Source organism: Platichthys flesus, chromosome 24 (genome assembly GCF_949316205.1).
Source record: "Platichthys flesus chromosome 24, fPlaFle2.1, whole genome shotgun sequence".
NCBI classification, from domain to species: Eukaryota; Metazoa; Chordata; class Actinopteri; order Pleuronectiformes; family Pleuronectidae; genus Platichthys; species Platichthys flesus.
The window spans coordinates 8,273,994-8,291,587 of record NC_084968.1 but is presented as its reverse complement, the minus strand read 5'-3'; the positions used below and the strand labels follow the sequence as shown (position 1 = coordinate 8,291,587).

Genomic DNA, 17,594 nt, shown 5'->3' with positions numbered 1-17,594 from the left:
GTGAACAGGCAAGGCAGGCAACTGCTTGGGGCCCCAAGCTGAGAGGGGGGCCCCCGAGGGCTGACATACTTTACTCCACAGCAGTGTCTCATAAATTGACCAGGGACTACAATCCCTCCCCTCTAACAACCAATGGAGTATTTGCGATGACATCTCAGTAGGAAACCTCCTTATAGGGGCCCTGTGTTGTTCTCAGAATTTGAATTGAAAATGAAAGCAAAGGACAATGAAGAGTTGTCAATCTGGAAGTGAAAAAATAAAGAATAAAAGAAGGACAAATTTATCAAACCTAGTAATACAGACAGTATTGAAACTTTAAAACCATTAAGCCTGGGTGAAATGAACATCGTCTCCTAGAGTAGACTTTGCATATGGGACACCAGTAATTAAAGCACGGGCCTTATAATGTGGGCTATAATTTAACGTATATTTATATTTTGTATTATATTTATAATGCATTTATTTGAAGTTATTTCTGATGTTGTATACATTTATATTGTTAAGTTATACTTGAAATATTTGTATCGTCAATATCTCCTTTAGCACATACTGCTACGACTCGAAATATGATACTGGATGCCTAAATTTCCCTAAGAATAGATAAAGTATTAATCTATCTAGATTATTTATAACATAATATTGATTAACGCTTTGAGGGGGCCCCCTGCAGCATGAACATTTTTGCCAGGGGCCCCAATAGACTCCAGACTCGTCACTGCAGGTGAGTGTAAAACATGCGTGGTATAGACTTCTATATAGACTTTTATACAGACTTACATATATACTTATATAGACTTATATACAGACTTACATACTTATATATGGACATATATACAGACTTACATACTTATATATGGACATATATACAGACTTATATAGACTTGTATACATACTTACATACTTATATATGGACTTACATACAGTTTTATATAGACTTGTATACAGACTTACATCCATACTTATATAGACTTGTATACAGACTTACATACTTATATATGGACTTACATACAGTTTTATATAGACTTGTATACAGACTTACATACATACTTATATGGACTTGTATACAGACCTACATACTTATATATGGACTTACATACAGTTTTATACAGACTTGTATACAGACTTACATACATACTTATATATGGACTTACATAGTATTATAGACGTGTATACAGACCTACATACATACTTATATATAGACAGAAAGTCTTATGTACAATCTTATACATAATCTTCTAGCCCTTTATACAGACTATGGTTATAGCTCTGTGACCTGTGCTGACGTGTATGGGATCCCTTTGCTTCACGCATGCGCACAGCGACACGCACTACTCCGTGTCTTGTGAAGTTGGTCAGAGGCAGACGGAGCAGAAGCACGCACCTGGATACTGGATTTTCAACATAAAAGCACAACGTTCCATTTCACCGAGATTCTTTGACGCACAAAAGGTAAAATTATTTTTTACGGAGAAGATTAAAATACAATTAAAAGAACAAAGATTATTTTCCTGTTATTTAAAAGCGTCCGAGAGCGTGTGCTCATCAGTGAGGACTGTATTTTGAAACACAGCACCGGAAGCTCCGGGTGTCTCGTTTCCCCTCGTAACGTAGCGACCGGCGCCTCCGTGGAGTTTGACGTGGCACTCCGCTTCTTCCACCGAGGAGAGGACCGCTGGAACCTTCAGGTAAACACCGCTACGACACCACTCACAACCGGGACATGTGGAACCGGCGCCTCGCTCGGCCCCGTCAACCCACTTCCCTAAATCATTCTCTTACTTCCGGTGCGTAGTTGAAAGAGAAAAACGTAGAGAAAAAGTTTGTGCTGATTTCCGCGCTGCTAGCAAAGATGCTCTCTTTGATTAATGGACACGTCACGTCATCGCACTTATCTGATGTAAAGCCAAAGGTCAAATGGTAACCCGTGATATGGATACGTGCGTGACGCTGGATGCGAATCGGTTTAAAAAAAACAACAAAAAACACACACACGTAAGGATGCTTCATAACGGTTCCTTTGACGTGGCACCATCTGGGAAGTGGCAGAGCGACTTCAATATTGAGCTGAACAGATACCAGCGAGTATCTATCCATGTCTTTTCATGGATGTGTTCATGGATGTGTTGTGTAATTGGTTTATTGGGTTGTAATAAAGGGCGTCAATGGTGTCGACCACAGCTGTTGTTGTTGTTGACCCAGCTGTTCCTGGAAGTTTGTAAAAGACTTGACACATAGGCTCTATGTGCTGGGCGTGAAATGACAGAAAGGCTTATAATCCACTGTTAAACACTCACAGCAAGTGTTTTGCAATGGCTGACAGCAAAACTGATAACTGCCTTATCTCTCAATAAGCAACACCAAAGGTCCATTTTACACCAGTTAGCGATGATTGCATGAGGTCAAACTTTACCTGTTTGCTTATTTGGCTTGTAAACATCCCGGATTCATTCAATGAACACACAAACATGAGTCGGAAAGGCCTGATGCAAACTGTACGTGGTTCCTGTGATCTTCTTTTTTATCTGCCCACGCCCCAGAGAAAAAACTAGATCTTTCTTTTGAAATTAAATCTTGTCTTAAATCTATTTTTGTTATCTTTTCCTCTTCACAGGCCGTCGAGGGCTCATGCGTCTTGGAAGGAAGGAATTAACGGGCGTTCCATCGAGATGAGTCAGCAGGGTTATGTCGCCGCACCCCCGTACTCCCAGGCCCAGCCAGGGATGGGGGGCTACCAAGGTGGATTTGGGAGTGGTCCTACACAGCCCCTCTATGGGCACTACGGGGGGCCACCTCAGGCATTCACCGCTCCACCAGCAGGTAGATGTCGTTTGCCTTTATATTTGGAATGGTCCTTAAATTACATGGTTGTCAGACAGCTTATCAGTTGTAGTAAATCATACTTTTTCTCTCCATAATAGCAGAAGAACCCTACAATTTCCCAGCCCTCAGAGATTACATTGGTTTTGTGTTCATGAAAGAAACCAAATAATATGTTGTGCAGAATACGGCTCATAAGAAGTCTTTTTGCAGCTTATAATTTATCTGCTACACATCTGCAATAGCTCGCATATTTTAGAACCAACGGCACGAGCAAATATAGATAAAGTCAATTTCTTGGGTATATTTCATAACTGCACACTGAAACAAGCCCTAAGTGGAGTGCAAACACGACCACTGATATGATGGTGTCATCTCACTCACTGCAGGGATGATGAAATCGCCGGTTTCCTCTCCTGCCGGCATGCCTCCGCCTCAAGTCGGCAGTTCGTACAATCCAAACGTCCAGCAGAATGGCGCTCATCCACAAAGGTAACAGCGAATCTTCTCTGGAATCAACACAAATAGGTTACGAATGTGAAAAGGAACTATTGGATGTTGTTTAACTGGGTTAGGAAAAAGTACTGGCTTTCTCTGATGATGTTCCACAGGCCTTTAAATTAGTTTTTATCATTTTTAATGTTAAAACTGTCTAACAGATTATTTAAAAAAAAAAGCAAAGTTTACAGGCAACTGTGCTTCTCGTTCTACTGACATCATCCGACGCTGAATGAACTGTTATTAGCAGCTGTTAGCATGAGACACTTAATCAATATGAGGCTACAGTATCCTTGCTGTAACTGTCCTTGTACTCCTCAGGTACCCTGCTCCACCAGCTGTATCTGCTCCTTATGGACAACCCCCACAGGCCCCATACAACAGCATGGCCTCACCTGCCCCGCCTGCAGCACAGCAGCTCACCAATCAGATGAGTGCTATGAACATGGGAAGCTATGGTAAGTTTGCTTTTACACATTTACACTGCTAATCATTCTACAGCAACATATAATCACTTTTTGGAGGATTATGACTTTGGACAGGATCTCCTCATTGCTACATTACTAAATTATCACCTTTACTATGGAAAAAAACTGGAACCAGAAGAAGCAGTTCAAGGATTAATTATATTGTTGCCACTTTCCTCTTTGTGTAGCCCCAGGGCCCCTGCAGAGCCCTCCTCCACCAACAGGCTCTGCAGCCCAACAGCCTTTCCAGGCGCCTCCTCCACCAGCAATGGGCCATCCACAGATGCTTCCTGGCCTGCAGTCACTCCACTCACCCCAGCAAATGCCCCCTCAGATGGCTCCACCGCAGTCATTCCACCCATCCCAGCAAATGCCCCCTCAGATGGCTCAACAGCAGTCACCCCAAATGGGCATGGGAGGCATGGGCGGTCCTTTTCCCGGCCCACCGCCTCCAGGCCCTGGAGGTTTTCAGCAGCCTGGTCCTGGACCCAATGGTCCCCAAGGATACCCACAGCAAGCTGGTAACTCTGCCACCAAACAAACACAAATAAAATGTATCAATCAAGTGGTATAAGAGTCAGATTGTTTGGTTACTTTCATTATTTGTGGAGAGCTGTAGATCCATTTTCAAAGTAGTAGTGTGTCTGTGATGTGTATTTTTTTTCTGTTTGCTCTGCATAAGAGAAATATCTTGTTTGTCAAATATTTGTCTTTCTGGTGTAGACGTATTTGAGCAGTCAGATCAGAACTTATCCTACAGCTTACAAACAAAGCTTCAAGTACAGTTCATACTTTACACTTAAGTCCCCAAAAATACCCTCTAAAAGCCAGGATGTCTTGTGTCCATCTGCAGGTCAGTTTGGGGGTTACATGGCTGGGCCCCAGCAGGGCATGCCAGGGGCCTTCCCCGGAACACCGGGCTCACTGGCTGGCCCTCCGCAGAAGAAACTGGACCCTGCCGTTATGCCAAGCATAGTGAGTTGACAGCTTATCCCCCTGGGACCTCCTTCACATTCCAACATACCACATATGTCATTACATTTTCTGTCCTGAGCTAGTGACTTATAAAACCCTCAAAAAGTGTGTGACTAAGGCATGTACTGTACATATTTAATTTTGTTATCATTACGGGTATTTTTCAATAATTTCTTATGAATTGTATTTCATGTAATGGGATAATAATAGTGGAAATTATCTAGATTTACAGATAAATGGATGGTGATCAAAGAATGTCATGTAGCTAGGCTCTCTGCATTAATAACATATTAATTTAAAAATACAGTAATTACTAAATCTGTCCGTTGTAGACCAAGATCATACAGGAGGACCAGGCTAACCACGGAGGAGAGGTCTTCAGCACAAGCATCAGAGGAACGGTTCCACCTCTGGTCACCACTGACTTCACAGCATGGGACCAGGGTAACCAAATTAACCTTTTAATTGCTAGATGTTTTGGGCTACAGCTGCTTGATTTCATAAATTTGTATTTTTGTGTAGGTAATCTTTCCTTTATGTTGCTTTCCCAACTTCATTTAATCTGACCTAGCAACATCTATACAGATGCTTACACCTCTGTTGAAACCTCAACAGTGTCACTTTTATATAGATACCAACATTTTTCATATTTATCATCTCATTGCAGAGTTATACTCGACTGAAGGTTCAGTGTGAGGAATTTAGTGACATCTAGTGGTGAAGTTGCATGTTGCAGCTGAATACCCCTCACCTCACCCTCCCATTCCAAGCATGTAGGAGACCCCAATGGTAGTCTTCAGTTTTCCTAAAAACTCAAAAGCTGTTTAGTTTGTCCAGTCTGGGCTCCTGCAAAAAAAATGTCAGCCTCCATTGATAGGACCCGCTCCTGATGTAAATATAAAAGTGTCAGTCTAGGGTAAAGAAAACAAGAATTTATAATATTTAGGCGATGACACTCTAGTGAAAACATCATTATGATTATTTTATACTCAATTCCTGCCATTAGTTCCCTTTCACCTTTCATACACACTGGACCTTTAATTTTGGTCATGTTATTTTCTAAAGGTCTGGATATTTTTAATAGATGGTAAACTGTAGCAAATGTAGGTGAAAATCTACAAATTTCTGTTAATACTCTATAATTCTGTGTTTTTGATAAAAGTTGTGCACATCCGGTTCAATAGTTTTTCTGTCAATTGTGGTAAATACTTTTCAAGTTAAAGGCTTTTAATAGGTATCTCCTTGAGGATTATAAATATTGACTATTTGTTATTAGAATAAATCTTAAATGCAGAACTATGTTAAAAGAATCATAATATCCAGGTCATTGAAATTTGTTTTTGCTTTTCCCAGGCAATGCCAGTCCCAGGTTCATGCGCTGCACCACCTACTCCCTCCCCTGCACCGCCGATCTGGCCAAGCAGTGCCAAGTGCCCCTGGCTTGCATCATTAAACCCTTTGCCACTTTGCAAAAGAATGAGGTAAGTTGTGGATTTATATATATATATATAAATATATAACTTGAAGCCAGTGTCTCCAACCAGTTTCTTTACTGACTAATGTCAGTAAAAAAAAAAGGAGATCAGAGTGTAGCTTGGCTGTGAAAGAAATAAAATCCTATTTGCCTCATGTCACGTTGTCCGCCATGTCCAACTTTTGCAGGGAAAGATAAATGCTAATAAATGCCAGTGTCTCGACCACATATGGAGATTTCTGATGGCCAACCTTGTGTTAAAAGCATTCACTAAATTTAGCTCTCTGATATATTGTCTCTTCGTACTAGAGAAGTGAATTTGTCCGGTGAATGACCCTCCTGTTGGATCACGTGTGGTCCAAGAATCCTGTCTTAGATACTTTCCCCCTACACTCGCCCTTGTCCCAGGAACCAACCGGCCTTTTTAGGCAATGTTGGCTTTCTCTCATCTCGCTAAGGGCTAATTAGCTAATGTCAGATCTGCAGAGGGCCACTAGAGAAGAGAGGAGGTTTTATACAAAAGCAATGAGATGTAAGAGTATTTTACTTTTTTGCCTTGATTCCAGCCTATGAAGCGTGAAGCAGATTCCCACCCGAAATACAAGAGTGAAACTAAATCCCAACTGAGTTTGTTATGCTAACTCAAAGGAGCATGGTGTTGTGTTTGGATGTTCAATGGATTGATTCATCATCCACCATATTTTGTTTACTGCACCGGTTAAACAGCTCTAAGACACTGTAGTGGTTCTCAAACTGGGGGGTGGGCTCCTCTAAAGGCGCTGCAGGGGTTGTGTGGACAACCAGGGTTAAAATACAAAGTGAAACTAAGTTTAATGACCCATACATGGGGGAAGAATGAACTAGCAGAAGTTGGTATATTGTTGTTTTCACCAAAAATCTAATATCATTGTTAATGGCTGATAAAAACAGTGGTGGAGGACATGCCAGAAAAAGTTTGAGCACGACTGGTGTAAACACTTTATCTCAAATGAGGCAAATACTTTCAATGTATTTTGTGTCAAACCACACAGGAAACTTTAAATAGAAAGTGTTAAATAGTGTTTGGTTAGCGAACTCTGTAACAGCGCTGTGGTTTATATGTTAAACAGCTTCATGCTCATCATTCTTATTCAATGAGAAACTAAATGTTCTGTATATGAAAGTGCAGTGTGTATTGTTTGGGTGCCATGGAATCGGCGTGGCTTGAGACAGAGCAGAATTTAGCATGGTCCATGTATGGTTAAATGTTGCATTGCTGAAAACAGGGGCGGCATCAGAAGAAATAAACCATTTAAAAGAATCCGTGTATCAGACTTGGTTTTCTGTACACACAGAAGAATTTAGTTTAGTCGATTTCCCTTTTCACACACCCAGAATTAGTTTAGATGAAAACTTGTATTGAACTTGTGTTGTGTACCTGTCCGTGTGTAGGCTCCTCTATATGTTGTGGACCACGGTGAGACGGGCCCCATCCGCTGCAATCGATGCAAGGCCTACATGTGTCCCTACATGAAGTTTATCGATGGCGGCCGGCGCTACCAGTGCTCTTTCTGCAACTGTGTCAATGAAGGTACGGTACTTCTATTTCATCCTAAAGACTTTGGCAAAAAGAAGAGAAACATGCATTTGATTTAAATAGCAAAAGAGTTCAAAACTCGATAAATATATTATGCAAACTTCATGATTCGCGTATTTTGTTGTCCTACCCCAGTGCCAGCTTTCTTCTTCCAACATCTGGACCACAATGGCCGTAGGGTGGACTTCAACGAGAGGCCTGAGTTGTGCTTGGGATCCTACGAGTTTACAGCCACCCTCGATTACTGCAAGGTACAGCACTCCTCAATACACATCACAGAGTCCATTAAGTTGATTGTTTGAGTTTATAGGAAAAGAGAGAGACAAGTACATGAATTCAGGGTTTGTTTGATTATTTAACACAGAGAGTGTCGTGTACGATTTTCCTCAGAAGTTTGTCAACTATGCACTGAAACAAACACACAAAAAAGACAGATACAAATCAACTCTGTGTCCCCATGGAGGCTGCGGCTGTTGAGAACAACATCAGAGGGTCAGAGTACATTGGCAAAGCTGAGTCACTCCACTGGCCTACTTTTTTCTTTGCTCTGTTTAGTGAGACTTATAAACACTCTCTGTGGGCCAGCGATAAAACAAAAGCCTGCAAGGTAAGTGTCTTGTCGCGGCTCGTAACTGTGGAAACATAACAGTGTCTTACAGGACACACACTCCAGTGCCATTAACCTCCATCAAGGAATTCGTTCCTGGCACAGTCTTCTTACAGCTACACCAGCTCTGGTTCTTTGGGAACTAATAACAGAAACTTGAGGGGGAAGACTCCAGGGCTTGCACTCCAACATTAAGACCCTTAAAAAAACAGAATACAGGACTGAAAAGAGAAATAATTTGTTTGCACCAGACATTCATTTCCTCATTTAAGTTTGAAATAAGGTATTTTATGCTCTATTCCTGTCAAGTCTAAATGAATCTCGCCCTCTACCTTCATCTCCCGCAGAACAACAAGCCTCCGAATCCTCCCGCCTTCATCTTCATGATCGACGTGTCCTATAATAACATCAAGAGTGGCCTGGTCAAGCTGATATGTAACGAGCTGAAGACCCTGCTGGAGAAGCTGCCCAGGTACACAACACACACACTCATTCACACAGTACAGGTAAAACTATATTATTATATGTGCTTTATTACTTATACCTCTTTTACAACAAAAACAGTGGGTATATGCAGGGTTTATGAACACGGGTAAACCTACTTCTCCAGTAGAGGAGTGAAGCTGTTCCCTTGGTGTCTAGTTTCTTGAACGCACTGAAAACTGAGAATCCTTGTCCCCTCCCTGCTTTTACAAATTAGCGCATTCACCAGGGTATCGAAATTCAGGCTTTATCGCATGACTTCCATCACTTTTCTATTTGAAAGAAAAACAAAACAAAACAAAAAAGAAATGGCCGTACAGATGGCTCCGATAGTTGTGGTAACGGTTGTTCCCGGAAGTGACTTTTTTTTTGATTGATCGTGGCAGGAAAAGAGGATTTACATCCCCACAATATTTCCATATTTGTGTGATGCCATGACCTCATCTCTTCAGCTGCGTTTGAATCTTCTCTTTTGTTTGTACAGGCACTGAATTAAAGGCATTAGACACACTGCATTTTGATATGCTTCGTATAATTGTGTTTGGCACGTTCCTTCAAAATAAAGCCCGCGTCTGGTTAAAGTAAATGCAGATGTTTGTTGGTAGTATTTCTAATCTCTGTCTGGTATTAGAAAGGATAAAATCAAACCTGAATCTATTAATTTACAACAGCAGCCATGACTAATGTTCCCATAGGGGTCTGGGATCACAGTTAACCAGTGGCATACGTTCTGCTCCGAAACCACATTACATGTTCCCCTGGTGCGTGTGCGTGATTTAAGTAGAGCGGCTGACAAACTGCAGTTGGCAGTGTCAGTGAGGAATGCTTTTAAATGACTGTGATGGTGAAGGGTTTTGATGTATGGTGCTGGTTCAGCGGAGCTACCAGTTCCACACCCGAATCCAGAGAGTTCTGGTGAACGTCACAAAGTTTTAATTTTTCATGATACGTTGCACCGATACACAAAAATGAAGCATAGTTGGTTCATAGACTGTGTTTACAGTTATCTTTCTGTCTATGTATAGATAGTATGTATTATGAAAATGAATCGCAAGTTGTAATAATGAGAAATAGAAAGAGCATAAGAAAATAGCAGGCATGGGTCAATGGGCATGGTTGTTTTCTTGAAGAACCAAAAATTACTTGGACATGGACACACACACGCACACATAAACAAGTCCATATTCGATGTTCTTTCAATCCTGAAAGGAAGTTTATACTTGGCAATGTACCATGGCTGGGAAATGGACTTTCTAATAACTGAAACAATGCTTGAAATTCACGTGCAAAACCCAGATTTTCATCCTGTTTTTCTTCTTGTTTCAAAGTACCAGTTTCCTCATATTATTAAAATAACAGCTTCTATTTTTTCGGTTATGTTGCGTCATTGCGGGAGGAAAAATGCAGTAGAAATGCAAGTGGGATCCAAGCAGTGAACCCAGGATGACTTGTCTCGGACAAAATAGAATTTATCCACTGCACAAGTTTGAATAAACATTTCAAATTATGTCCCAGAACACGCTCTGAGGTTCACAGACCCTTGTCTCTTCTCCCTCCCCAGAGAGGCAGGCGAGGAGAGCTCGGCGATTAAAGTGGGCTTCGTCACCTACAACAAGGTCCTGCACTTCTACAACGTGAAGAGCGCTTTGGCCCAGCCCCAGATGATGGTGGTGTCGGACACGGCGGAAGTGTTCGTCCCGCTGCTCGACGGCTTCCTCGTCAACTTCCAGGAGTCGAGGGCCGTCATCTGCAAGTAAGAAGCAACTCCTTGTTAGATTGGGGGAAATGTGTAGAGAAGTTGAAGGTTTCTACATAGGTTTTTATTTATTGGTTAGAGGTTAACAAGGCTTCAGTTGAATATTTAAAGAACAAACATTTTTAAGTAAAAGCTTACGCCTGAGAAAGACAAAATTTAGAAATAAATATTGAGGTTTTCACTTAAATACTGTGGAGTACAGGCAAATTGCTGAGCATCCCATAACCCTGTCCCCTTGTCTGCAGCCTCCTGGACCAGATCCCTGACATGTTTGCCGACACCAACGAGAGTGAAACGGTCTTTGCTCCCGTCATCCAGGCCGGCGTGGAGGCATTTAAGGTCAGCCGCCACACGGTGACATCTGTCAGCATTGGGTTAGGATTAGTTTAGGAGGCTACAGCAGCCTCCTTGAACTATGAGAGGCTGCTGCAGCTTTATATATGGAAGAAATCTATTAAGTTGATTTGACTTTTGTTAATTGTATCTCTATTATATCACATAATGGTTTTCCCTGAAAAGGTCCATTTAAAATCGACACAAAAGACCAAAAAACACAACCACCCCCACAAGATTGTTTCAATTAGTCAAAATATATCAGATGTGTGGAATGACTTTGGCGCTTTTGTCTGATCTCCATGTTTGTGTTTACTTTCAAGTCCAGTAAACTTTCCCAGTGATATGAGGTCAGTGTTTGGCGCAGACCGAAGGAAACATTCTCACAGCTTTTAATTGGAAACAGTTGTAATATTACACACAAGCAAATAGCCTTGTTTATTTTTCTATGCCTCTTCGTGTTTAATAATACAAAATAAGAGTATTGCTGACGTCTTTATCAGCTTATTTGGCCACCACAAGGTAATGCCTTAAAAATAAAAAGATGATTATCATTAGAATCATTTTAGTACTGCCCCCCCCCCCCCCTTTATGATTTCACTCTATTGCTACAAACAACACATCAGGAAAGAACAACCTACAAACCTTTTAGTTTGACTTTCTTTTGACGACTTTATCTTTCCCCTCTCTCGTCACTCTATCACCTCACAGGCCGCAGAATGTAGCGGAAAGATCTTCCTCTTCCACTCCTCCATGCCCACGGCCGAGGCTCCTGGCAAACTCAAGAACAGGGATGACAAAAAGCTGGTCAACACAGAGAAAGAGAAAGTGAGTAGTGTTTTTTTATTGTGTTGCATGGACTTGAGTGGAAGTTCGTTTTTTTTTTATGCAACACACACAAAAGAGGGTTTAGACTTTATTTTGAAAATGACTTAATTTACACTGATCTGACTTACCCAGCATAATTGTCTGTTTTCTCACAGAACCTGTTCCAGCCTCAGAAAGGAGTGTATGAGCAACTGTCCAAGGACTGTGTGGCACAGGGCTGCTGCGTGGATCTCTTCCTCTTCCCCAACCAGTACCTCGACTTGGCAACCATGGGTGATGTGCCCTCGCACACCGGTGGCTCCGTGTACAAGTACAACAACTTTCAGGTACAAGATATGGGAGCCATGTTGCAAAACCCAGTATATGGACAATCATTTGTTCAGTTTTATTTCTTGTAATCACGATACGAAGCTATAACTTGACAGGCGAAGCCATCTGCAGTTTAATCAAATCTTTCTGGGTTCACATAGTAACACTGGCATGGTACCCACAGTTTGATATAATTGCCCCAAAGGACGAGTGCAACAAGCATGGGAAACGGCTCCAACCTGTACAAACACACCACAGACCAAAGCAATGCTGTTCTGTTGAACACGCAGTCTAAACAAACACTGTCACACTTCATTAATAACACTGCAATGCCGACATTAGACATAAAACACTGTTACTAAGAGCAACAGGATGTTAACACCCAACAAAAACGAAATCTTCTATTGTAGTGTTTATTTATATTTCTTACCTTTGCCCAGAATGAAGTTTCAGTAAAGCTTATCTTGGTAATAAATGACTTGTATTGAGGTTAGTTTAAGAGCCACCGTGTCGTTGACAATACTGCCACCTGCTGGTTAGCGCGTATGCACATCACATGCAGGATCTGCTGCTCACCCGAGTTCACTTCTTCTTTCCAGGTGGAGACAAATGGGGAGCATTTCCTGAGGGACCTAAGGAAAGATGTGCAGAAGAGCATCGGATTTGACGCCATCATGCGCGTTCGCACCAGTACAGGTAAGGAATAGTGCAGGGTTTCCCATCTGGTGTCTTAATGGGACAAGATTATCCTTGTACTAAAAGGTTTGACCTCCCTGTACGTCACGTTTCTGTCTCCAGGCTTCAGAGCCACAGACTTCTTCGGAGCCATCCACATGAACAACACCACAGATGTAGAGATGGCAGCTGTGGACTGTGACAAGGCCTTGACCGTGGAGTTCAAGCACGACGATACACTCAGCGAGGAGGCCGGAGCGCTGCTGCAAGTATGTTGTGTGTCCTTTTCCTGTTTCTGTCAGTCGGATATGAAATCTCAAAGGTCTGCTTCTAACTCCTGTTTGCACGTGTCTTTTCCCAGTGTGCCTTCCTGTACACCACCATCAGCGGCCAGCGACGCCTGCGTATCCACAACCTCAGTCTGAACTGCAGCTCGCAGCTGTTGGACCTGTACAAGGCCTGCGAGACCGACTCGCTCATCAACTTCTTCGCCAAATCAGGTGACTGTCCGTTTACATTGAATGAGAAAGGGGAACCAAGATAGTTTCCCCCTCTTGAACACTAGCATTTTGTCTTTCACTTCAAGTTTGCACTTAAGCACAGATTTGTCTTTTTTTACACTAAGACCAAATTCAAAAATGATTTACTTCCCATCTTATGATCTATGAACAGTCCATTATTAAAAGGAGGCAGCCTTCCTATAGTGTCAGTGCTCTTTATTTTGGGGGGGGTGGGGGTGTAATGTAGTGCAGACTAAGCCTGCTGATGCAGAGCTAATGCTCACTGACTTGTGAGGAAAAGAGGAATGAGCTGTGAAAGTAAGGAACACATGTTTCACATTAGGAACAGATAAACACAAAGCCTGCCATAAAACCTAGATGTGGTCCTGACGCCGAGTTGCCTTCTTTCCCTCGCCCTGCTACTCTTCATCTCCTATGTACTCCCTCTTCCACTTCCCAATTTAAAATCCTCCTTTTTGCTTTTCATTCCACTTTCTTATTCTTAACTTCTTAACTTTCTCGTGTTTTAACCGTTCCTTTCCGTGCCCACTCAGCTTACCGTGCCATATTGAACCAGCCTCTAAAGAATGTGAGGGACATCCTGGTCAACCAGACAGCCCACATGCTGGCCTGTTACAGGAAGATCTGCGCCGAACCTTCTGCCGCCAGCCAGGTCAGTGCGGAGCAGCACCAGTCTCTGATTTAACGTCATTTAACAAGATGCGTTTAGGTTTGACGTGTCTGTAATTGTAATTTTACAAGGACATCGATTGTGCACGGGTCAGAAAGTCACTAAACACTGTTACGCATGTGTCCATATTTAGCTGATCCTGCCGAGCACCATGAAGGTGTTCCCAGTCTACATGAACAGCCTGATGAAAACAGCCCCCTTAGTGTCGAGCACGGAGCTGTCCACCGACGACAGAGCCCATCTGAGGCAGTCGGTCATGGCCATGGGGGTGGAGGACACACAGCTGCTGCTCTACCCTCGCCTCATCCCACTGGTGAGGCTCACACTAACTTTGTTTTCATGAACCTTATTATGAGCGTAACATGTCTCCTTTCAATCCACAGCAGAGGCATTTTTACATTAAGAGAAGTGGATTAGTCACAGATTGATTTAGATTCTGAGATATGGTCACAATCGGGCCGAATCTCCATTACTTTCCACATTGTGCCAAGTGCTTTGTGAACTCCCATTCCAGTGGGAAATGTCAGCCTCTGTTGAAGTCTAAATAATCTCTGTGGTTTTTCTTTTTAAAAGCACGACCTGGACGTTGGAGGCGATGCTCTGCCCGCTTCGGTGCCCTGCACAGAGGAGTCTCTTGCCGACTCTGGCATGTTCCTGCTGGAGAACGGCCTCTCCATGTTTCTGTGGTTGGGCCAAGCGATCCCCCCTGACCTCATCCAGAGCATCTTCAACCTGCCCTCCCTCGCCCACCTTCAAGACAACTTGGTCAGAATGCATTTAAACAGCGCTTAGATCTCACCCACACTTATAAACCAGATAAAACAGTACAATATGAATCCTTTGATGCAGCCAGGAAGTAGAACCGCTTCACATGTGTAACCTGTAAAGTGTTCTACCCTGATGAAGTCAACAATAGTTGTAAAATATGTAAACCTTATGTCGAGTTCAAACGGACACATTGATTTTTCCAAGACAAAAGTAAAACATGCTGTTCTGGTCCGCGTGGGGAAGGAGTTAGAACATCATTAACAGCGTGTTAATAAATAAATAAAAATCAGAACTGGTCTTCCATCCTCAAATGTTAGATACTGGAATTTTCATTGACAAACCTTGTAATTGTGCTTTTCAGTTTTCGCTGCCAGAGCTGGACAACCCGCTGTCGAAGAAAGTCCGATCCATCATCAGTGGCCTGCTTGAAAAGAGGCCGAACTCCATGAAGGTAAGAAAACTCTTAGCCCTCAGACAGCTGTAGTTTATTCAACTGTAATAGAGGAATATTGCCAAAGATAATCACTGTAGAGCTTTTCCATGACCTCTGCCTCCCCCTAGTGGATTTAGTATGTAAATACAAGAAGCCTCAAGGACCCATTCTTTTTCCCAAAGCTCAATTTAAGGATCCATATTTTAACCACATTAACTTTGTCAATCGAATTTCGGTGTGCCACAAGTGACCGTGTTTTGAACAGAATCTGTTTCCTCTCCGCTCAGCTCGTCATCGTGAGGCAGAAGGACAAGCCGGAGGTGATATTCCGCCAGTTCCTCGTGGAGGATAAAAGTCTGTTCGGCGGCGCCTCCTACTGTGACTTCCTTTGCCACGTTCACCGGGAGATCAGGCAGCTGCTCACCTAATTTAAAGTCCAACCGGCCCATGTCCTCGAGTGTTCCCATCCGGACGGGCCGGGTAGAAAACACATGATCTTATGGACCGCGCACAGATCTCACAGGGTCAGTCCATTTGAAATTGTCAGGACAATGCTTTTTATGGGGTTTTATAAAAAGACGAGGAAGAGGGACCAAGGATCCGGGAGATTCCACCTCCAGTGTCCACAGCTGCCTTTCACATACACACGGTATGATCTCCAAATAACGACTTGTCGCTCCAGGAGCCTCCGAGTAAATCTGCCAGAATTAAATGGACAACACATCTCGTGTTTCCCGCACGGATACTTGGCGTGATGGACAGTGGAGACGGTAATAACATCAGTGCCTGCGGCTGAAATGCATTTTGGCAGAAAGCCCACTGGCTTGAGCAATAGAGCATCTATCTCCACTGTTCAAGTTGATTTAAGTCCTATTTCATTTCACCATGTAGATTTACAGCGTCTGGATAACACGAGGGGTTATTTGTAGATGTTCGCCAGTATTTGTTACCCTCAGATAAAGACTTAATATTTAAAGAATTCTCAGAATCTCATTTTAAAATATATCATTTTAAAGTTGACTCTGTAAGAATTTATCAAATGTAATTTTCTTTCTGCATTTTATCTAATTTCTCTCTCATTTCATTAACCTTTAGTCAATGTATCTGCAGTAGTCTGTTATTTCATAATTTAGCAGAAACATTGACAGGATAACATTTTTTTCCCCGTCATTACACCGTGAGTAATGAGAAGCATTTAATTCGCACAGTCCCACACCAAAGAAAAGAAAAAAAAGATGCTTTGACCTTTTATGGCCGAGACTTGATCTTCACCATGAGCAGCGAAGCAGAAACTGCTCTGGTGTTCTGAGATTACAGGGAACCGAGCGCAGCTGTGGCTCCACAAAGGAAACAAGAGAAACTCCACCTTTCCCTGTAGAAGAGTCTGAATTGGTCGTTAAAAACTAAAACCATATCAAATGGCATCGGGTAAAAAGGACTTAACGCGATGCCCAGAGAGAAGACCACGTGACAGGGGCCAAATATCAAGCTTTTCCCTCAAACTGTCACATTAAACTTTGTTATTTATTCTTGTTGGAGAGATATATTTTGACAAGCGACTTACAATAATACGAAAAAAAACTTCTGCCCGGACCGACAATCAGACTTCAGCTCACGGTTCAAATGTAGTAATTTGCTTTTATCACTCAAATCAACTTGTACGATTCCAAAAGTTAACAAGCTCCAGTGGTAACATCATCATTCCGCATGGCCTTACTTGTTTATTTTATACCGGTCGATCATTTTTTGTCATGCAGATTCTTCATTTGACAAATATCGCACCACCTTGTGTATGTGTGTGTGGCCCACCAGGTCTTTTTTGTACATGAAATGCGCAACTTGTGTTGCCGAAGATATTCCTATCTGCCTTAAGATGATGTAATACATGTAGTTGTGATAAAAAAAAGATGTCCAAATGTATATGTCCCTTTGATGTCCACGGCTGATTTAAATCCATCTTCAGTATTTGGTTTTATATGCAAAACGTATCTCAGGTAATTTCAGTACCTTTCCATTTTTTATTTGGAAGCAGTGATTCGAGTTGAACTGGAAACATGGATCTTCTGGGCTTTTGTTGAGTGGAATTGTGGGAAATAATAGATTGGCGTGGCCCAGTACGTTCATTCCAAACCCTAAAGAAAACTTTGTCTAATTAAATCTTTGCTGTTGCAAAAACTGTTGCTGCTGACTTTTGTTTTTAAGCATTGACACCTACAGTTTGAGATAAATTATGAATTCACAAATCTGTAGGTGGGAATATGTTCTCCTGACATCGAATGAGCTCTCTAACCTTAATTTAAATGCACAAATTGCTAATTGGTTGACATTTACAGTTAGAAACCCATTGCACATTATCCAATAAAATATATACAAGCAAAACTACAAAGACCTGCTCTTACATGAG

The 17,594-nt window shown here is 42.2% G+C and overlaps 1 protein-coding gene across 1 annotated transcript; it reads left to right on the top strand.

The window, feature by feature from the left end:
• Positions 1–1,598: 1,598 nt before the first annotated feature.
• Positions 1,599–17,370, top strand: sec24d (SEC24 homolog D, COPII coat complex component). Its single transcript, XM_062384593.1, has 23 exons — positions 1,599–1,685; positions 2,612–2,817; positions 3,207–3,309; positions 3,637–3,773; positions 3,971–4,303; positions 4,636–4,757; positions 5,090–5,201; positions 6,111–6,238; positions 7,663–7,801; positions 7,943–8,058; positions 8,762–8,886; positions 10,459–10,650; positions 10,899–10,992; positions 11,698–11,814; positions 11,970–12,140; positions 12,723–12,819; positions 12,922–13,067; positions 13,160–13,298; positions 13,853–13,971; positions 14,123–14,302; positions 14,563–14,754; positions 15,119–15,208; positions 15,478–17,370. The coding sequence occupies exons 2-23, from the start codon at positions 2,667–2,669 to the stop codon at positions 15,616–15,618; spliced, it is 3,144 nt and encodes a 1,047-aa protein (XP_062240577.1). The 5' UTR covers positions 1,599–1,685; positions 2,612–2,666; the 3' UTR covers positions 15,619–17,370.
• Positions 17,371–17,594: the final 224 nt, after the last annotated feature.